A 23,817-nucleotide genomic window follows, 5' to 3' on the forward strand; every position below is an offset into this window, starting at 1 on the left:
GCAGTCACACAACTAGGATTGTTATGTATATGTAGGTGAAGCAAAGTCAAATGCTTCTCTTTGGGACTAAAGTGAAAAACTTTAATAACTACAGTTTTAAGAGTTCAGAGCCTTGGCCCCCTTACTTCTGGCTTTACAAGGTCACCACTGAGGTTATCACTAGTTAACCACATATTTCTGAACAATGTTACTGAGCATTTTTTTTTCCTAGACCTATGTATTCTCCAGCTATACCTACCCAACGAAAGGCTTTAAAAAATAAGTCTCTGGGGCCTGGAGCTTACTATTTTTTAAAGGCTTTAAATCATTCTGCTATGTAGTTAGGCTGAAAACTATCCTAGCTACTCACATTTATAGTTACAACATAGGATTTATGATGGTAACAATGCAAAGGAAAAAACCCTATTGTGACTCAGAATGTTATTTCATGAGTAACCCACAACATAAAGGATCTAAAATAATTTGTCTATACTAGTCTGCCAGTCTTGTTCTTTAATATTTTCTTTATGAAAACAGCAGTTATGCTGCATAAACAGTTTGAAATGAAAGAATAAAATATTTGGTTTATTACAAAGAAAACTTGAAAAATATTAACTTGGAATGAGCTTTTTTTAAAAACCTGCATAATAAAAAGCTTAGATACGCTCATTAGAATAATTTAATGGAGAGGGAATCCATGCCTAAAATCTAAAAGAAAGAAAAAAAGCTAGTCTACTCTGACTTGCTTTCATCTGTACAATCTCTTCAAAGCTCAATTAATCAAGATAAATATGACAAACCTGGATATTTACAAATAATTTGAGAAGCAGCCTATAGAAAGGTTTTATTTGGTTGTTTTGTAAATCTTGAATCACAATACACATCTTTTCAGTTTTTAACCAAAGCATGTGATACCTAAATGTTTAATGTTTGATTGTGATCTCTGTAGGCAGAGATCTTTTAAAAGCTCTTTATGCTTAAAAAAGAAAAAAAAAAAAGCTCATTATGCTTGCCAGTGCTGTGGTTCAACAAATTCTATAGTAAAAAGGAAAATAAGTAATGTATGATGAAAAGTCAAAATGAAACCCAGAGAAAACCCTTGGCAAAAAAAATTGGTAAAACACCATTATTTCAAATATCAGTGCATATTTTATAAAGCTCAACTATCACAATATACTAACTTTATTATAATCCATTGCGTGAAAGTATATACCTATTATGTACAAAACTGAATTTAGCATGTGGAAGAAACCATCATGAAAACGGTGGAAAATTACAGAGTAGTACATTATCATGATCTTGTAGGAAATACATTTTTTCCTACCAAGTTAGCCCAGACAACTGCATTGCCATCCATTGTGTTTAATTTATGTACTGTAACAAAAGTGAGCAATAAATAGAAACTGATATTTATATTTGAAATCAAATAAGGGAAAGAGTAGGATATGTTAACAAAACCTTAATATAAGCATAATTTTGATTCATTCATAGAAGAGCAAATGGGCCATCCAAAAAGACAATTACTTGTTGTTCTCTTTATCACTACAATAACAACACTAATTTTAGACTGTTTAGAGATTTACTATCTCCCAAAGGGTAAAGGAATTTACCAAGCAGCACTCAAGACTTGTGCTCTAATGTAGCCATTGGGGGGCCCAATGTTTCTCAATCTTCTGTAAATAAACTCCCTTTGAGACCATCAGGATGGTCTAACCCACCGTGAGACCACAAAGTACTAATTTCTCAGTCAGTCCACTGTGCATTTAAAGGTAAGATGGCCATACTAAGGACAGGACAAGTGACAATAAAGGTCTCATAGTGAGATGGGGAATAAGCAGACATGTGGCCCTAGTCACCCCACTGCATTCTCCACCATTATTTAAAGTAAATAGTTTCAACAACCGTTTATGAATGAATACTCTGCCAACCAAAGATTATGATTTCATTTATAAATTATATACATGATCCATTGTACTAATATCTATATAAATCTAAGTAATAGGTTTTATTAAATTACACATAATATGCATTGTACACTTGATCTTAGCCAAAAGGGCAAAAAGCGATTGCATTGTAAACATCTACAAAAGTAAAAGTTATAAAAGAAAGAGATCAGAGGTGCCTGGGTAGCTCAGTCAGTTAAGTGTCCAACTCCAGCTCAGGTCATGATCTTGCAGTTTGTGAGTTCAAGCCCTGCGTGGGACTCTGTGCTGACAGCTTGGAGCCTGGAACCTGCTTCAGGTTCTGTGTCTCCCTCTCTCTTTGCCCCTCCCCCACTCATGCTCTGTCTCAAAAATAAATAAACATTAAAAAACAAAAAGAATGAGATGGTATAAAATAATTTTCAAAAAATTTTATTTTCATTTACTAAACCAAAAATCTTTTTGATATCACTTCAATGTATTATATTAACTATGTTCAGTTAGTTTTTTAAACGTTGATTGAACAAAGCAAGGCTAACCAGTTACTTCTAATACTCTGTTTCAAAGATAGCACAGTGGAAAACACAGTGTGTGTCTTCAAGGTAAAGATAAGTTAAGAGTCTGTTTCTTGGACAGCAAAAATATTTTTAACTTCTAAAAACATGCACATAAAACTTTATCCCAAAATGGAATTTCTCAATTACAAAACTGGGTGAAAACAGGCCTCATTCTCATAGATTTATTATTTTCAATCATGTCTCCTTTCAAAAAAATATGTTGAACTAAAACTCAAATAAGGGCTATGATCCCAAAAAAGAATGAAATTACCACTATTTTTTATTAATATAAAAAGCCTCTCCTGTGTTCATCACATATATTTTCTTTACCCTCTCTCTTCCTTTACAAAATGTTTATGGATCAGTCAGTGAAGCATCCAATTTCAGCTCAGGTCATGATCTCAGTTTGTGAGTTCGAGTCCCATGTCAGGCTCTGTGCTGACAGCTCAGAGCCTGGAGCCTACTTTGGATTCTGTCTCCCTCTCTCTTTGCTCCTCCCTCACTTGTGTTCTGTTGCTCTCTCTCTCAAAATTAAATAAGCACTTAAAAACTAATTTTTTAATGTTTATAAGCCCTACAAAATCCTATGAAAACTGAAGGATTACAGTGTGTTTTAATTCTTAGCTAAAAACATCTCTAACTATAAACACCCAAATACGCAAATGCCTTTGGCCTCTGCCCTTATTAAATAGCATTTGTTTATTTTTTTAAATACAATATGGTCAGTAAGTTTTTCTCAAGCTTAGCTATCACTGTAACTTATGGTTCACTTGTATTCAGGTATGTAAATTAATGTAATTAATGCTATGGATTTCACTTCATGAATATTCATAAGTAGAACGCTACTGTAGCTGTCATGCCTGTTAATGACTGTGTACTGAATTTTTAGCATTTAGACTGAAAGAAAATACTCAACACTAAGAAGATCGCCTACCGTGAGCAAATGGGCCAAAGGAAAAGGCACTTTCCCTTAAGTTATGATTATGATCATGAAGCTGATATTTAACAAGATTAATTAAGTGTTTTTCAAAGCAAAATAAGAGTTGAGAATCTTAACTGATTTTTAACCTGTTCCCTAAGCACATGTGTATGATAGGAAATGACTTGAGACCTCATTTGGGTAGCAGAAAGTTCTTCTGCTTTTGTTGTTGAACATACCTCAATCTATAAATGAGAATGACCTAGAGCAAGATCATGCCACAAGTCAAGCTATGTGCCCAAACCACACTACTTCAGGTAGTATGCCAATCCAATGAAGAGAGCTACCTCTTCAAAACAGCGTACTATTAATGGAGAGAAGAAAAGGAAAAGGTGAAGATTTGTATACTGACTATACGAGGTGGGGGAGAAAAGAGCTAGATTTTAATACCTACTGAGATGTACGATTGGAAAAATAAGGCTAGGGAAAATAAATTAACAAAATTCTTTTGCCAGTAAATCACACCTGAATTTTAATTCAATATTCTTGGCCTTACAAAACAAGATTTAAGAGTTGGTGGGTTTTGTGTTCATTTTGTTTTTTTTGATACCACAGGTAAGTAAAATCAGATGATACTTGTCTTTCTTGGACCTATTTCACTTAGCATTAATACCCTCTAGGTCCATCCAAGGTGTCACAATTGGCAAGATCTCATTCTTTTTTATGGCTGAGTAATATTCGTGTGTGTGTGTGTGTGTGTGTGTGTGTGTACCACATCTTTCTCATCCATTCATCTACTGGTGGACACTTGGGTTACTTCCATATCTTGGCTGTTGTAAATAATGGTTGCCAGAGGGAATGTGTAGGGCGGGGGGGGGGGGTGCAAAATAAAGGGGATTAAGAGGTATAAACTTCCAGTTATAAACTAAATCCGTCACAGAGATGAAAAGTACAGCATAGGAAATATAGTAATGTTATAAGCTATTTATAGACACATAATACTGAAAAATCTTTTGAAATGCAACTTTTTCAAATTTCTAGAGCAAATTTTCATAAATGTATACCACAAAATATAAAATTAAATTCACTAAGCTCTTTAAATATTTCAATATCTCAACCATTTAACAATTTTATTAAATTTTATTATAAATCAATGAACTGGAATAAATCCATCTATTTTTTAAGGACCTGAGAACATACAGTGGAAATAAACTTTGATGGCAGCAGGTAAGAATTCTTTGCTACTAAAGAAGCTAAATTGTAAGGAGTTACAGATATATCTTAATCTGCAGAAAGCTTTGTTACACTCCAAAGTATTAACATAAAATGTAGATATAAAAGCAAAATTTTCCATTTTCAATCTACTTACCTGACTACAAACATTCTTATTTATTATGAAAAGTAGAACTAGAAATCCTAATTAGCTTTAGAAGCAGAAACATCATTTCATGGAGCACAAGTAGAAGAAAAACTTCCTACCAAAATTTCCCAAAGTGAACCACACTTAACATGCCTTGATGTTTTACTAGCACATGTGGCTATTCACCTATGTGGCAGCAATGAAGAAAAAACAGACTTGGGCTCTTTCTGTGGCATGCCCATTTAGTGTTTTCTCTCTCTCCTTTTTTTCCTGTCTTCTTCCCTATCTCCCCACACCCTTTCAATGTCTCATACGGCACAAGTCTCCTCAGGAATCATGTGGGACACAAGCATTGTCTATGACAGCAGGGAAATACCGGGACAGGGAGGAGCCCTCCTAACCCTCACCCCACACACAAAGCCATGTATGTGACCATAACTACAACCGGGGCCTCCTCCAAGTGCCACAGAAGTGAAAGTTTCAATTTAAAACAAGACTTAAAAAGAAAAGAAAAGAAAAATAACTGTGCCATTGTACTCTTCCATGTAATATCATGGGGTTTATTTTCCCACTGAGGTAGTATTTTTGTAATCAGAAATGGGACTGTATTAACTTTATGGGACTCAGAAGCTATTGTTTAAATCATCCTTTAAGAAAAAATGCTGGGGCGCCTGGGTGGCGCAGTCGGTTAAGCGTCCGACTTCAGCCAGGTCACGATCTCACGGTCCGTGAGTTCGAGCCCCGCGTCGGGCTCTGGGCTGATGGCTCGGAGCCTGGAGCCTGTTTCCGATTCTGTGTCTCCCTCTCTCTCTGCCCCTCCCCCATTCATGCTCTGTCTCTCTCTGTCCCAAAAATAAATAAACGTTGAAAAAAAAAATTTTTTTTAAAAATGCTAATATTTTATTTAAAAAACGTAGTAATATTCAAGGTTGTCTTTCTGGCTCATTACTTATATAGTTTTCCTGTGTTATTATTGTAATCTATAAAGCATGATCTCAAAGATGTACTTCATTAGAAGAATGTTTTGTATTTTTAAAGCCCTATAAATATCAGTCTAATTTTTCAAAGTGAACTTAACACTAATCTTTAAGTGTCACCACACAAGTGAAAGGAAGACTGCTAGTTCTAGGGAGGAGTCAAGCCCGTGTATGTCTGCACTCTTATTTCCCTTATCTTAATAAAGAAAAAAACACAAACATAAATTTAGGTCCCCATAAAAATAGTCCATGAGGGTGGGAATAACAGTTGCAATCTTTGAGCTAAGTAGAGACTTTTTCTGGACAGTTTTTAATTTTCATAGCATTCAGGAACTTTAGGTTGTCATGTACATACTATTTCAGCATTTTTGAAGGTGATTCTATTTATGAGACTCCTCCTACCTGTCTCTGAAGTTCTGCCAGGTTGTAAGGTAAGGCTCCCTCAGCCAACGGAGCTATTCTCTCAATATCTGCCAAAGTCAAGCGCCTTCAGGCAAAAATATGGGAAAGAAAAAACTGTTAGACACCAACAAACTCCTCATACCAAGATCATATTTCTTCAGAAAAAAAGAAGACGGGAAAAGAACTAGGCTTTTTTATTTTTTTAACCTTTTTATTCATTTTTGAGAGACAGAGAGAGAGACAGAGCATGAGCAGGGGAGGGGCAGAGGGAGAGAGGGAGACACAGAATCCAAGGCAGACTCCAGGCTCCGAGCTGACAGCACAGTGCCCAGTGCAGAGCTTGAACCCACGAACCAAAAGATCATGACCTGAGCCAAAATCAGAGGCTTAAATGACTGAGCCACCCAGGTGCCCCAAGAAGCATGCTTTAAAAAAAAATTTTTTTAATGTTTATTCATTTTTTGAGAGAGAGACAGAGTGTGAGTGGGGGGGTGGGGGGCAGAAAGAAAGGGAGACACAGAATCCAAAGCAGGCTCCAGGCTCTGAGCTGTCAGCACAGAGCCTGACTCACGGCTCAAACCCACGGACCTCAAGATCATGACCTGAACTTAAGTCGGATCCTTAGCTGACCGAGCCACCAGGCACCCCAAGAACGATGCTTTAAAAGTAGTATTTCTTGGGGCGCCTGGGTGGCTCGGTCAGTTGAGCATCTGACTCTTGATTTCAGCTCAGGTCATGATCCCAGGGTTGTGGGATGGAGCCCCTGTGTCGGGCTTGGTGCTGAGCATGGAACCTGCTTAAGATTCATTCTCTCTCTCTCTCTCTCTCTCTCTCTCTCTCCCTCTCTCTCCCTCTCTCTCCCTCTCTCCCTCTCTCTCTTCCTCTCTCTCTTCCTCTCTCTCTCTCTTCCTCTGCCCCTCTCCCCTGCTCATGCTCTAAAATAAACATAATAGTAAAATAAAGTAGTATTTCTCTATTCACTCAGATCATCTTAGTGAGGAAAAAAATCTCCAAACCCAGGATCCCACAACAAAAAGCAAAAGATCTCAGAAAAATAATATGTACTACACAAATTTAATAATACTCCAATGGTAGATACTAAAAGTAAAGAACTAATCCTTGTTAGAAGTAAAGTATAGACATTGACAGTTCATACATACTAAGTGTATTCCTTTAGGGTACATATTTAATGCATAGGTACAAAGTATCTTGAGAAGGACAAATACAAAACTGATGAATACTGGTTGCCTTTAAGGAAAGGCACAAGGATAGAAGAGATACTTTTTACAGCATGCTCTTTTAAGCTCTGAGTTTTGAACCCTGCACTACTGTTTCCAAAAAATTTACTTAAAAATAAGTACATTCCATGAACCAGGTAGATCACTTCAGATCTAGTTTTGAAAAGCATTTTTTGAAACCATTTATTATCTTATAAAGGTGGCACAGAACCTCTGCTAAAAATGTGAATTCTAGATGAATGAGACATGGCCTGATATTTCATGTCAATCATCAAAGACTGGCTGGCATTTTTAGTATCATCTCCAGACCAATAATTCATTATGTAGCATAAAGGCAATAAATCACCCATATATACCCAGATTCTAATAGTCCTCAGCTCTAGGGTTAAAACCCATTTTTCGTTTATATACACAATGGAATACTACGTGGCAATGAGAAAGAATAAATATGGCCTTTTGTAGCAACGTGGATGGAACTGGAGAGTGTGATGCTAAGTGAAATTAAGTCATACAGAGAAAGACAGATACCATATGTTTTCACTCTTATGTGGATCCTGAGAAACTTAACAGAAGACCATGGGGGAGGGGAAGGAGGAAAAAAAAAAAAGAGGTTAGAGAGGGAGGGAGCTAAAACATAAGAGACTCTTAAAAACTGAGAATAAACTGAGGGTTGATGGGGGGTGGGAGGGAGGGCAGGGTGGGTGATGGGTATTGAGGAGGGCACCTTTTGGGATGAGCACTGGGTGTTGTATGGAAACCAATGTGACAATAAATTTCATATTAAAAACAAAAATAAAGACAAAAACCATTTTTCGGATATTCCTACACTTTAAAAAATCTTGCAACCTAATATAAGAGCGTAAGTCCCGCATCCCACAAATCCTGCCCAGAGATGAAGGTTTTTCTTTTGGATTTACAAAAGAACTTCACAAATCAAAAACTCTCAATGTGCTTTGGTTATTTTAGTCTATAAAGTGGAGGCATTAGGGGTCCCTGGGTGACTCCGTCACGTAAGCATCCGACTACTGATTTCACCTCAGGTTATGATCTCACGGTTCATGAGATCGAGTTCTGAGTTGGGCTCTGCACTCATAGTGCACTACCAGTGCAGAGCCTGCTCAGGATTCTCTCTCTCTCCCTCTTTCTCTGCCCTTCCGCCATTCACATGCATGTGCTCGCTCTCTCTCTCTCAAAATAAACATTAAAAAATTAAAAAATAGAATGGAGGCATAAAATATCTGAGCTTGACTATGATGATAACCATAGCGATAATGTCACGAACATATTTCAAGAAATGATACCTTCCAACACAAAATGATACATACTATTCTGTAAAAATGACCATTTGTGAATGAACCAAAAAGATTATAAGACACCTGGACATGTACTGCAGTTTACTTTATAAATGTAGGCAAATTTTCACAAATCTCTTACATTTAATCGAGTCCAGATGAAATCAACTTTTCCCCATTCCTCTCTTACTTCTCACTCCCCCTCACTCTCTTCTGTCCCCTATCTCCCTCTCACAAGTCCCATGAGCTCTTACTCTCTTCTTTTACCTCCCTCTCTCCCTCTCTTCCCTCCTTTTCTCTTCTCCTCCTTGCTCTTTTCCCCTCTTGCTCTCTCTCCCTTTACCTTCATTCATTCCCCCCAACCTAAACGTCTGTCTTCGTCTGTCTCTCCCTCCTCCTGTTTCTCATTTGGCCTCTCTCTCTTTCTTGGAATTTGTAGACTGAATTAACTACCATAAAATGAACTGAAAGCATACCCCTGTTTCACGTTACAGGAACTGTCCTATAATAAATATCATGAAGAATTATTGGAATAGTTACCCTGTAGCATTATATAAGTCTGCAAGTTGGTAGAGGATATCAATTTCTAGTGGAGTGACTTGTCCATAGCGTATGGCACTCTGGGCAAACTCCTCTAGAAGAAAAAGAAAGAATTGAACATCTTAAAACATTCTTAACATGCTTCTAGTTTAACCAACTATCCTCTGAAAGCTAAAGGCATTTTAGAATTATTTTAAAAATCTAAAACTGAATTTAAATACCTAAGTTCCACTATGAAAGTTTGAAAGCTGGCAAAAGATAAAATGTTAACACAAGGAACCAGCAAAAACAAATTTATTTCAAAGATAAAACAATCTCTTTAGAATCCTCTCTCTTATCTTGTTTATTTGCTTTCGTCTCCAGAGTCACAAGATAAAAGACGTGCTATTCTCCAACCAACGAAAACACCCTACTACAACACAGCAAAAAGAGGAGGCTTGCCCATCTTTCTGCCACAACTCCCTCCTAGTACAAACAAGTTTCGGCCACACTGCCACTAGCCGGTTTGACAGACTGGACCAAGGTTCTTTTCAAAACTGTCAGAGCTGCTTTTTTATTCCTGACCCCAGCACCCCATTAAATGCACCTGGATTTTTGAAGACCACTACCGCCCAAGTGAAGCATACGCACACCGTAACACACTCTCTAGATCTGGCTTCAGAGTGGTAAACTTAGGTCAGCTTCATGCCCTAGATAAAGAAAAGTGAAAATGCACATTCCGATCAACACACAGTTTTGAAATCTTACCCTTTGTGACTTCGACATCTTTCCTTGTGCCAGCTAAAGTGCTATATATCTTACGAACAAGCTCCATGTTATTCAGTAAGGAGTTAAATGCATTGAAGTAGGAGAAGCTAACCTGGTGTGAGATGCTGCCTCCAGCTGCCTAGGAAATGACAACAGGAAAAGTTTAAACAGTAAGCAAAAACAAATAAAACACGTTTAAGGACACTACACTTTTCTCAAAGAAGATCCCAAGTAGTCTTCATTATTAAAGTGATTAACAACCAGTCCATAAATACAAAGAAAGTATCCTACTGAAACACTCAGTGCATTTCACGCCCTCAGGGAGGTCTATGTAATTTAGGTTTTAAGGAAGAAAGCAACATCTGGAAGTTGGACTTCACGGTTCATATACCTATAAGGTCAGAAACAACAAATACAATTATCACAGATCAAAAATAATGGTTATTTAAACAGGATTTTCAAGATCCTCAACTATGAACTCTTGCTAGTCTAGGATAATTCAAACATCAATGTACAATACAGAGTATTTTTTAAACTTGCTTTTTTTCCATACACAAAAACCAGTGGTAACTTTATATTTTAAAACTATTTCACTATATCAACTTTCCTAATTGTTTTCTTTTTTTAAAGACCACTACTATAATTAAGATATTTAACAGTCTGAATCTGCATCACGAAAGGTACAACTACCAAAAACTCCAAAAAATGTAGAGAAAATCTAGGGAGGATTTATTCACTATAAATTACATCTTTAGTGGAACAGTGCAAAAGAGGCTCTCTTGTGCCTGGGGAGTGATGGGGGTGAGGGGCAATCTGGCCTTCATTACCTCTGCAGGGTGAAGAGGTAAGTTCTCCCTCTGCCCACCACTTGGATATAAACTCAAAAGAGAACATTTTTCATAGTTTGCAAAAGCCTAATTTCTAAGCCAGGAGTCAGAGGAACCCATATGATTAAAAACATTCTCTAATAAAAACTCAAAGAAATACTTATGGAAATACCAGTGTGACCTTAATCACAAAGGTCTACTAAGAATAGTGTAGGTAATGATGGGCAAATGTACCCATCCCTCACATACATGCCTTAACCCAAATATAGATGATATTTGTATTAGCTTGAATTTGGATGCCAGTGACCCAAAAGGAGAACTCAAATTATTTAATACATTCCTTCAGGGACTGAAATGGCATTTGGTAAGTTGAAGCTATAATAGGTCTATGTAACCCAATTGGAAAAGATTAAATGGGTCCCCTCATTCCAAGGCAATGAGAGTCCCCCTCTGTAGGATTTTCTTTCCTTTCTCCCCCCCCCCCCCCCCCCGGCCTTTCCTCCTTCTCTCCCTTTCTTTCTGTCCTTCTCTCATTTTTTGGCTAGGGTATGAGGTAAGGGTTCAGGGAGTGGGAGATGGGTGTCAAGGAGGTGAAATGTGTAGGACAAAGTGACATGCTCCATGTTCAAATTCACTGAAGAAAAAGAACAGAAGTTGATCTTTCTACCCCGGTCTAAATCAGGGATAATGATCTTCAGCTGAAACAACAAAAGCACTCACTGGCTTCCCTCCATATAAAACAAGCAGCAATCAAAAACTTATACATAAGTACAATGCACGAACAAGAGAACTGGTAAGTGAGGAAAGTTTCAGCACTCTTTGTGAGGAAGTGAATGACATCAGTTTGCTATTGGTCCAGATGATTACTTTATAGAGATTAGCAGTTTGACAGAACAAAAAAACCGTCTGGTCCATGCAGACTGAATGCACAGGTGAAGGGGCAGAGAGAGGAGGGAGCCACATTGGCTGATGCCCACATATTTCCTCCATACCTTCTGCCACGGCCATGGTTATTAAAACAGTGTAGAGGCCAGTGATGATTCCTCTAGCAAACAGCACCCTGCAGGCAACAAAGGAAGGAGCCATCTTTATAGCAAGGCTTTGGGAGCCTGGTGGGATGGAAAAAGGCCAAGGTGAAGGCAGCAGTGTCTGGGCGAAGTACTGCCCTGCCCACTGGGAAAAGTAATTGCACACCCCTGTCTACAAACTCCCTTGTTTTCTTTCATTGGACTCTGTAAATGGAAATAAACAATTTAGAAATATAGGAGAGCACGATGGTGGCTCTGAAAAAAACTTGATCCAGGGAAAGACTATTCACCATCACAGCACTCCCACCTCCCTTACACATACCTGTTTACCTTCTACCAACCAAACATTAAGTTAGAATAGTTGACAGTCAGGTGTGTCCAAGGAGGCGAGCCAGGACCCAATGGTTCAAAAACGTTAAGGAAAGAGAAAATTGAAGTACTTGCTTTCTACTTACTGAAACTAAATTCTCCTCCACAAAGGGAGTGAGCATGTGAGACCGAATGGTAACCATGATGTCACTGAAATCCAGACCAGAAATCATGCCACTTTTGCTTTTGTCTTTCAGTGCAAAGGCTTGTCTTGCATGTTCCAGCTGCAGCTCCTAGAGGGAAGTTAGAAATAGAACAGTAGATTGGTTAAAGCACATCCCAACTGCATGTTTTGAAAAAGGAGGACATTCTTCCCTTGCATGCACTTACTACAGAAATGAACACTGCACAGCTCTGAATTTACAACAAAACTTTTAATTTCTTTTAAAAAGCACGTTTTCCTGAAAATGTACTACACAGTACTCCTCGGGAAGAATGAATCATAGCATGACAATAAAGAAAGAGGAGGAGGAAAAAAACCTTAATGCACTTGAAAAGTTTTCAACACTGAATGAACCCTTCTTAGTGTTTTAATTCAGCTTTTAAAATGTATTCTTTCTTGCTTGAAGGCATTCTTATCCAAGGGTACCTTTTTTTTTTTAAGTTTATTTATTTGAGAGAGAGAGAGAGAGAGAGAGAGAGAGCGCGCGAGGGAATAGCAAGCAGGAGGCACAGAGAGAGAGAAAGGAGGAGAGAGAATCTCAGGCAGGCTCTGTGCTGCCAGTGTCTCCCAAGGGTACGTTTTGAAATAAAAGTTTAGATTTGGGGTACCTGGGTGGTTCAGTCAGTTAAACATCAGACTCTTGCTTTCGGCTCAGGTCACGATCTCACGGTTTGTGGGACTGAGCCGTATGTCAGTCTCCACACTAACAGCGCAGAGCCTGCTTGGGATTCTCTCTCTCTGCCCCTTGCCCACTTGCACTCTCTCTCTCAAATGAGCAAACTTAAAAAAGTTTAGATTCATTTTCAGTATTTCAATGTAATACTGTAATTAAAGGGTCTCTTTTTCTCTCTCAATGAATTAGACACCATTTTTCAAACAATTTTTAAAACATGAACTTAGTGAGAAAGTCTACTGACTGGTAAGAGCAATAATTAGTAATTCTAACATGAAAGTTATAAATAACAAACTGATAACTAGTGTTCAGCTATCACTGTCTGGCTTGGGCAGCAGTTACTCATAAACTGTAAAATAATCCAGAAGATCGCTGAACTTCTGAATTATTCAGCAGTCACATTTTGTCATAAATGATATCAATAAAAACAATAAAACGTGCCAGTAACATGCTGAATACTATACAAAAGTGAAAAGTAAAGCATTTCTGCACTGAGGACCTATGACATAATCCAAATAAATCTGTTACCACAACATAACAATGGTGCTATTGGGTGCCATTTTCACACTATTTGCAACTTTAAAAATAATATTCATATCTAAATATATATTATTCACAGATACAATACTGCAATTTTCATTACCATATTTATACAAGCCTACAAGTCAATGTTGCTTTTTCTGATATTTCAAAGTTTTGGTAGCGGGGCGCCTAGGTGGCTCAGTTGTTGGAGCATCTGACTTTGGTTCAGATCATGATCTCATGGTTCGTGAGTTTGAGTCCCATGTCGAGCTCTGGGCTGACGGCTGGCATACTGGAGCCTGCTTCAGACTCTATGTCTCCCTCTCTCTCTGTGCCTCCCCTGCTCATGCTCTAAGTAAATAAACATTTAAAAAAAATGTCTTTAACAGTTTTGGAAAAAGTCTCATTACTTTACTAATTTATTTTCCTATGGGCTTGTGATAGTTCATTGGTAATTCAAAGACATTTAAATTATCTTAGGTTTGTCTTATAATTCATTAAACTATGTATTTGTTTTATGTGGCTTTCTAGATTTTATTTGTATGCTATTTAATAAGTTTTAAAAATATTTTTTCTTAGCAGGTTGGCAGGCTAGAGACAAGTATATCAAACCTATTAAATCTTCCAATAGTCTTAAAAAAATTAAATGAGAATACTGAGGGAAACATCTAAGGTATTTTAACATCTATCACCCAACATCTAAATGTTTGGATTTTTTTGAAAAGCTAACAGAAGTGGAGAAACTAAAACTCAATTGGTAAATATGAAAGAGTACAAAATAAACAACCAGCATGATATGACAAAGTTGTCTCTTCCCTACTCCTACTTTTTTATTTTTTATTTATTATTTTTTTTTACCCTACTCCTACTTTTTTAAAATTTCAACTCTATTGAGATAAAAGGGACAAAATTGTGATATATAAAAAGTGTGCAACATGATTTGATACATGTATACATTGGGAAAGGAGTCCCACCAAGTTAAGTAACATATCCATCACCTCAGTTACCTTTTTTTATAGGAACACTCAAGTTCTACTTCCTTAGCAAATTTTAATTACACAACACAGTATTATTACTATTATTATAGTAACCATGATACACATTACATCCCCAGACCTTATTCATGTTATAATGGAAGGTTTGTATCCTTTTTCCAGCCTCCGCCCCCCTACCCACCCACCCCCACCCCGCCTGTCAACCATTATTCTTTCTGTTTCTGTGTTCAACTTTTTTTTAAGGTTCTACAAAGAAGCAATCCCTTGTAGTAGGTCTTTCTTTGGCTTATTTCACTTAGTATAATGCCCTCCAAGTTCATCTGAGTTATTACAAATGGAAGGATTTCCTTTTTTGAGTGAACAATATTCTATTGTGTGTGAATACACACACATTTTTCTTTACTCATTCACCTCTCAATGGACACTTAGGTTGTTTCTATGTACAACAAACATGGGAGTACAGCTATTTCTTTGAAATAGTGATTTTTGTTTCCTTTGCATACATACCCAGAAGTGGGGTTGCTGGATCACCTGGTGGTTCTATTTTTAATTTCTAGAGGAACCTCCAGACTGTTTTCCATAGTGGCTGCACCAATTTACTTTCCAACAATGTACAGGGTTCCCTTTTCTCCATATCCTTGCCAGCATTTGTTGTCTCTGGTTTTTTTGATAATAGAGATCCTAATAAATATGAAGTAACATCTCACTATGGTTTGGATTTGCATATCCCTGGTGATTAGTGAGATTGAGCAACTTCTCATATACTTCCTGGCCATTTATATGTCTTCTTTGGGAAAATGTCTATTCAGGTCTCTTATCCATTTTTAGTTTTTATAATTAATTAACTTATGGAGTTGAAAGTGTTGTTCACATCCTATATATATATATATATGTGTGTGTGTGTGTGTGTGTGTGTGTGTATGTATATATGTATGTATCTGGGATACATACATATGTATATATGTACATATATATGTGTCTGTGTATATATATACATGTACATATACGTGTATATATATGTATGTGTCTCTATATATATACATATATATACGTGTATATATATATGTGTGTGTGTGTGTGTGTATATATATATATATATATATATATATATATTTGCATGTGTGTATGTTACTGTGTTGTAAAGTTCCCTACATATTTTGGATATTAGTCCCTTATTAGATATGTGGTTTGCAAATATTTTCTGCCATTCCATTGGCTGCCTTTTCATTTTGTTGATGGAGTCCTTTACTGTGCAGCTTTTTGGTTTGATGTGGTCCCACTCATTTATGTTTGCTTATGCTGCCTTTGTTTTCAGTGTCTAATTCAAAAAATCGTTGCCAAGACTGAAGTCAAGGAACTTACCCACTATGTTTTCTTCTAGGAGTTTAAAGTTTCAGGTCTTATGTTCAAGTTTTTAATCTATTTTCAGTTGTTTTTTCTGTCTGGTATAAGATAGGAGTCAAGTTTCATTCGTTTGCATATGGATATCCAGTTTTCCCAACACCATTTATTGAAAAGACCACCCTTTCTCCATTGTATATTCTTAACTCCTTTGTCAAAAATGAATAATCATATATGCATGGGTTTATTTCTGGATTCTCTTTCTGTTCCACTGATCTATGTGTCTGTTTTTGACAATACCATCCTGTTTTGAATACTATAGCTTCATAATTTGAATTTTAAAAATGTGATGTCTCCAGCTTTGTTCTTCTCAAAATTGCCTTGGCTATTTGGGTTCTTTTGTGGTTCCATACAAATTTTAGGACTGTTTTTCTATCTCAGTGAAAAGGCCCACTGGAATTTTGATAGTGACTGTATTGAATCTATAGATCACTTTGGGTATTACATTTTAACAATATTAATTCTTCAAATCCATGAACATGGAATATCTTCCCATTTATTTGTGTCTTAACTTCTTTCATCAACATCTTACAGTTTTTAGTGACCAGATTTTTCACTTCCTTGGTAAAATATATTCTCAAGTATTTTATCCTTTTTGATATTCTATAAATGGGATTTTTGTAATTTCTCTTTTCAGTAGTTCATTGCTAATGTATAGAAGTGCAACTGTTTTTGATTGTGTACCCTGAAACTTTAAGTCATTTATTAGTTCTAACAGTTTTTGATGGGTTTGTGTGCATGTGCGTGTGCATAGTCTTTAAGGGTTTTCTATATCTAATATCATGTCATCTGCAAAAAGGGACAATTTTATTTTTTCCCTTCTAATTTGGATGTCTTTTGCTTCTTTTTCTTGACTAATTTCTCTGGCTAAAGCTTCTAGTACTTTTTTGAATAAAAGTGGTAAGAATATGCATCCTTGTTTTGCTCCTGGTCTTTGAGTAAAAGCTTTCAGCTGTTCACTGTTGAGCATGATGTGAGCTATGGGCTTGTCATATATGGCCTTTATTTTGTTGAGGTATGTTCCATCTATACCTAATTTGCTAGGCACTTTTTAAATATTTTTTTTAATGCTTATTTATTTTGAGAGAGGGGAGTGTAGGGGCAGAGACAGAGAATCCCAAGCAGGTTCTGTGCTGCCAGTGCACAGTCCAACATGGGGCTCAGTCTCACAAACTGTATCATGACCTGAGCCAAGATCAAGAGTTGGATCCTTAACTGACTGAGCAACACAGGCACAACTTGCTAAGCATTATTTTTAATTTTTTTTTTTAATGTTTACTTATCTTAGAGAAAGAGAGCAAGAGAGAGCGAGAGAGAGAGAGCACATTCAAGTGGGGAGAGGCAGAGAGAGAGGGAGACAGAATCCAAAGCAGGCTCCAGGCTCTGAGCTGTCAGAACAGAGCCCCACATGGGACTCAAACTCACAAACTGTGAGATCATGACCTGAGCTGAAGTTGGGACACTTAACCGACAGAGCCACCCAGGCACCCCACCCCTTGCTAAACATTTAAAAATTTGTTTAATGTTTATTTATTTTTGAGAGAACAAGAGAGACAGAGAGACAGAACACGAGCAGGGGAGAGGCAGAGAGAGAGAGGGAGACACAGAATCCGAAGCAGGCTCCAGGCTCTGAGCTGTCAGCCCAGAGCTCAACACGGGGCTTGAACCCACAGACTGCGAGATCATGACCTGAGCCAAAGTCAGATGCTTGACCAACTGAGCCTCCCAGGTGCCCCGCTAAGCATTTTTTATCATGAAAGGATAATGGATTTTTCCAAATGCTTTTTCTGTATCTGTATCTATTGAGATGATATGATTTTTATTCTTCATTTTGTTAATGTGATGTGTCACATTTAATGATTTGCATATGCTAGACCATCCTTGCATTCCAGGAATAAATCCCATTTGATCATGGTACATGATCCTTTTAATGTACTATTAAATTCAGTTTACTAATATTTCGTTGAGGCTATTTGCATCTACCTTCATCAGAATACTGACCTGTAATTTCCTTTTCTTGCAGTGTCCTTGTCTGGCTTTGGTATTAGGATTAATACTGGTCTTGTAAAATGAATCTGGAAGAAATGTACCCTCCTCTTGTACTTTTTGGATAAATTTGAGAATGATTGGTATTAACTCTTCTTTAGTTGTTTGGTAGTATTCACCAGGGAAGCCATCTGGTCCTATACTTTTCTCTGTTGGGAGATTTTTAATTACTGATTCAATCTCCTTACTAGTAATTGGTCTGTTTAGATTTTTTATTTCTTCATGATTCAGAATTGGTAGACCGGATATGTTTCTAGGAATTTATCCATTTCTTCTAGGTTACCTCATTTGTTGGTATATAAATGTTCACAGAAGTTTCTTATGATCCTTAGCATTTCTCTTATTAATTGTAATGTGTCTTTCATTTCTATGTGTTTTTTCTCAGTCTAGGTAAAGATCTGTCAATTTTGTATATCTTAAAAAAAAACAGCTCTTAGTTTTATAGTCTCTGTTGTCTCCCTAGACATTATATTTCATTTATTTCTGCTACAACTTTTGTTATTTTCTTCCTTCTGCTGACTTTATCCTTAGTTTATTCTTCTTCTAGTTCCTTGAGGTGTAAAAAGATAGTTCGAGATCTTTTTTTTTTTTTTTTAATGTAGGTGTTTATCATTAGAAACTTCTCTCTCAGAACTGCTTTTGCTGTATCCCATACATTTTGGTATGTTGTGTTTTCATTTTAATTTGTCTCAAGATATTTTTTTTAACGTTCCTTTTATTCTATGATCCATGAATTATTCGGGAGCATGTTACATAATCTCCACATATTTGCAAATTCTGTCTTCTTCTACTTTCATCATTCTCCCTACTCACTCCATCTTCCTATCACCTCAGCTCCAACCCTATCATCCTTCAAATGAAGCAGGAATTTTAAGTCTTTATTTCAACCTTAAAATATGATTAAAAGTATTCCCCCACAGAAAGGATGTTCCTAAGCAGCATCAGAAATAGACATAGGTCCTCTCCTTATCTTATATGTTTTCCCTTACTCACTATTTTTTCCCTCCTTCTCTATGTCTTTGTTACACCTTTGTCTTCTCCCATGTACGTCTTCGTTTTTCAGAAATATCTAGTGGCAGCCATGGACATGATGAAGCCTCATTAATGACACTCAATACTGAAGAAAATGTGAACTTTTATATTAATAAGACAGAGCAGAATCCTCATTGCAAGAGTAATACTGGAAGAAGAGATTTTCTATTTTCTATTAGGTCAGCAATCGGAGGGCTCCTATGTATCTTTTAAAGATCCATAGTTAGGAGCGCCTGGGTGGCTTGGTCGGTTAAGCGTCCGACTTTGGCTCAGGTCATGATCTCACAGTCCGTGAGTTCGAGCCCCGCATCGGGCTCTGTGCTGACAGCTCAGAGCCTGGAGCCTGTTTCAGATTCTGTGTCTCCCTCTCTCTCTGCCTCTCCCCTGTTCATGCTCTGTCTCTCTCTGTCTCAAAAATAAACAAACGTTTAAAAAAAAAAAGATACAGTTAAAGTTGCAGATAAAACCAAATACAGTGTTTGGGATTGGCTTCCAAATGATCCAGGAGGGAGCACAGTGAAGAGTACAGACAAAACAAGATGGGCCAACAGTTAATAACTGTTGAAGCTGGTTGATGGGTACGTGGAAGTTCATTACACTATTCTATTTTTAAATACATTTGAAATCCTTAAAAATAAAAAGTTTAAAAAATTAAAATTAATGACTTCAAAATGAGAAGCAAACAAAGGGGAAAAAAAACCCATATCTAAAGCTCTCAGTTTATGTAGTACAGTTAGTATATCAGGGTAGAATTAGATATTGTAAAATACATTCAGACAATGCAAGACAACCAATGAGAAGAACAAACCATCTTTGGAGAAATCTTAAAAAATACTAGTTGAAAGAACATTTCTTTTTTAAATAATCATCTCTCAAATATATAATACTTTCAACTTTTCAAGTGTGAGCATTTTCCAATGACAGTCAGGTGGGCACTAACAGTGCAAGTGTTAGAACAAGCACTGGGTTCCACAAATAATCACACATAGCACTCGCTTCGGCAACATGTATACGAAAATAACCACACCTAAAGGATACAGTTTTCAAACTGTGATCACGCTCATGAAGTAAAACAATACCCCAGGGTTATAAAAGATAAAATACATAAAAATACTCTAAAAAGATGCTTTATCTAAAAAGATAAAGATACTCTAATAAATAAAAAATAAAGTCTGCTTCCAGATTTCAAGTGTGGATAGGGGAACTGAGGGAAAGGATGAAAAAAGGAAGCTACGCTAAAGCTAAAGATCTCAGACACCTGGAAATGCATTTCATCTAACTATGAGATGAAAACTGCTGCGCTTCAGAAACTGTGGCTTTGAATGAGAATGAACTAGTACATGTAATTCTGCAGTCTTCCAAAACTTCACTCTTCACTAAAAATCACAGTAAAGGAACTAAAAGCAAAACAGAAACTCAAGGACAAAGAGAACAGAAAAGAAGATAGCAACTACGTTTTTTAAGATTGTAGAGCAGAAAGGCAAGCGACAACTGACTTAGCAGAGTCAAGAAAACTAAACACGGAGGGACATCTGGGTGGCTCAGTGAGTTGAGCATCTGACTCTGGATTTCAGCTCAGGTCATGATCTCACAGTTTGCGGGTTTGAGCCCCATATCCGGCTCTGCACTGACAGTGTGGAGGCCTGTGTGGGATTCTCTCTCTCCTGTCTCTCTGCCCCTCCCCTGCTTGTACATACTCTCTCTCAAAATCAAAAATAAAAAGTAAAACATTAAAAAAAAAATAAAAGAAAACTAGACATTGGAAAAGCCAAAAAGCTATGCAATGTACATTACAGGACCCCTTAAAAACTCCAGAACTGGCTACACGAGTACTCTCACAAGTGACAGTGAAGGTGGAGCTACAAACAGGAAGCTCAGATGGAAGTCTGTTGAAAACTCACTTAGTCACCTGCACTACTTCACTATAGCCAGGATTCTGGCCTTTCCCAACCCTGGTAGAGGACTAGAGACTCACTGCCTAGAGAATTTAATAGAGGATCTGGACTAGGGGAGACCAGGTACAGTGGAAAAGAGGTAATAAAATCAAAGTCCATCTCCACACTTAAAGTTGAGACCTCTAACCCTCTTGAATTATTCAGCAACCATAATGTCAATAGCCAGATCTAATATTCTAGATGATTATTCTCTGGGTCCCCAATGCAAAAGAAAGACCTGAACATACAGACATTAAAGGGTCCCCAATATGACAGCCGAGACAGCAAACTTTATAATAAGGTTTAGAGTTAATAAGTAATACCATGAACTCAAAGTTCCCAATAAGCCTCAATCTTAAATATGAGCAGAGGACCAATGACTGTAAGAAAAGCCACTAACATGAAAAACAAAAACCCAAACAGAGAAAAAGAAAGAAAATTGAAGAAAACAGACAATTCGCAGGAAGAAAAAAATCACCTATCTTTAATATATTTGGAGAAGTGAGAGAAACTAGTACACCTATAGAAAAAGAACAATATGTTATTTTTTAAAAATGAATATTCAGAAAACGAAAAAGAACTGAAAATTTTAAATGTAACAAAAATTAAAAACTTACTAAAAGTTCAGGCGGAAAGTGGGAGAGAAAACTAAATTATACATTTAATATATTTACTAGTTCCATAAAGAAAGAAAATAGAAGTAAATAAAAAAAAAAAAAGCAATGAGAATATTTTCAAGAATTGAAGGACAAAAGTTTTCAAATTCAGAAAGCCCACTAGATGCCCAGCACCAAGGAATATCATCATGGAATTTCAAAACACTGAAGAAAAGGAAAAAAAATCTGACTCTCCAGAATGGGGAAAAAAAAAAATGTCAAAACAGAATCAAGAATGAGAATGGGGGCGCCTGCATGGCTCATTCAGTTAAGTGTCTGACTCTTGATTTAGGCTCAGGTCATGATCTCACAATTTCCACGAATTCGAGCCTCGCATCAGGCCCTGCTTTGGCCCACTTCCAACTCCATGCTGACGACACCAAGCCTGCTTCGGATTCTCTCTCTGTCCCTCCCTAGCTCACGTGGAGATGCAGGTGAGTTCTCTCCCTCTCGCCCTTTCTCTCAAAATAAACTTAAAAAAAAAAAAACAAAAAACAAGAATGAGAATGGCATTGGACTTCTCAGCGGCAATACTAGAAGAAACAAAACAAAAAAGAAATGTTTTCAAAATTAGGAGGGAACTAATTTCTACTAGAATTCTAAACCTAGCCATACTAAGTATAAATAGAACAGAGGTTTTCAGGTATAAAAAGTCTCACAAAAAATTACTATACTTTCCTCAAGAAGCCACTACAGGAAATATTCCACCAAAAAGAGGAACTACACTATAATAAAGAGATGGAATCCAATAAGCAGAAGATTCAACACAGAAGATAGACAAATGCATTCCCCAGTATGAAGCTAAGGGGGATTACAGACCGACAGCTATGCAAAAAGTACAAAGTCCAGCCTCCAACCATGAAGCAGGTCAGAAAGTTCCAGGAAAATGGTGCAGGGGCTATGAGAAACAGTCTGGCAATTCCTCAAAAAATTAAACATAAAATTATCATATGACTCAGCAATTTTATATCTAGAGATGTACTCAAAAGATTTGAAAACAGCTATTCAAACAAATACTTGTACATCAACGTTCGTGATAACCAAAAGGTAAGAACACCCAATTAGTAGGCTCCATTAACTAATGAATGGATAGACAAAAAACAGTACATCCGTACAATGGAATATTACCCAGCCATAAAAAGGAATAAGGTACTAATACATGCTACAACTTGGATAATCCTTGAAAACATTATGCTAAGTAAAAAAAAAAAAAAAGAAAGAAGAAGAAAAAAAAAAGCCAGACACAAAAAGTCATGCTGTATAATTCCATTAATAGTAGTCCTCCCTTACCTGTGGGGTGTATGTTCTCGGAACCCCAAGTGAATGCCTGATACTGCACATAGAACCAAACCCTATATATGATGTTTTTTTCCTATACATGCATAAGATAAAGTTTAATTCCTAAATTGGACACAGTAAGAGATTATCACTAAAATAATAAAAAATTATAACAATATATTGCAATAAAAGTTATGTGAATGTGGTCTCTTTCTCTCTTGTCCTCTTAAAATATCCTACTGTGCTGTACTCACCTTCCTTCCTGTGATGATGTGAGATGATAAAATGTCTAAGTGATAAGATGAAGTGAGATAAATTATGTAGGCATTGTGACATAGCAGTAGGCTACCATTGACCTTCTAACGGTACATCAGAAGGAGGATTATCTACTTCTGGACCACGGTTGACCATGGATCCACTGAAACTGTAAAAAGCAAAACTGTAAATAATGGGGGGACTACTGTACATGAACTATCCAGAATAGGTAAATCCATAGAGTCAGCGCTGTTTGGTGGTCACCAGGGGCTGAGGAGAAACAGGAATGGGGAGTGACTGCTTAATGAGTAAACAATTTTTTTTTTTTTGGAATAATAAAAATGTTTTGGAATTAGACAAAGATAGTGGTTGCCCAGCACTGAACTGTACTAAATGCCACTTAAATTATGCACTTTTATATGGTTAAGTTTATGTTAAGTGAATTTTATCTCCATTTCTTAAGAAAGAAAGCTCTTAGCTCCAAGAAGATGAAATTGATAGAATACATAATATTTTGTAAACACATTAAAATGAAATGTTAATAAGTGAGGCAAAATTTAAGAATGAATTAGCATTAATACATAGAAAACTAAACAAATAAGAAAAACTAGAAACGCTAAGAAAAGTAATCATTTTAGTCAAGCACAGTATTTTTTTTTAAGGTTATTTATTTATTTATTTAGAGAGAGAGAGAGAGAGAGAGAG

At 36.8% G+C, this 23,817-nt stretch overlaps 1 protein-coding gene across 4 annotated transcripts in view; it reads right to left on the bottom strand.

Moving 5' to 3' along the window:
- SLC25A12 (solute carrier family 25 member 12) overlaps positions 1 to 23,817 on the bottom strand; it is a 207,796-nt gene that overhangs the window by 37,315 nt on the left and 146,664 nt on the right. For all 4 annotated transcript variants that reach the window (XM_019838262.3, XM_019838261.3, XM_011285309.4 and 1 more), the window contains 4 exons: positions 12,244 to 12,390; positions 9,934 to 10,072; positions 9,187 to 9,280; positions 6,117 to 6,201 (listed from right to left, as the gene is read on the bottom strand). In XM_019838262.3, coding sequence (XP_019693821.1) covers positions 6,117 to 6,201; positions 9,187 to 9,280; positions 9,934 to 10,072; positions 12,244 to 12,390 — 465 coding nt within the window. The remainder of the gene's footprint in view (positions 1 to 6,116; positions 6,202 to 9,186; positions 9,281 to 9,933; positions 10,073 to 12,243; positions 12,391 to 23,817) is intronic.

Source organism: Felis catus, chromosome C1 (assembly GCF_018350175.1).
Source record: "Felis catus isolate Fca126 chromosome C1, F.catus_Fca126_mat1.0, whole genome shotgun sequence".
NCBI lineage: Eukaryota > Metazoa > Chordata > Mammalia > Carnivora > Felidae > Felis > Felis catus.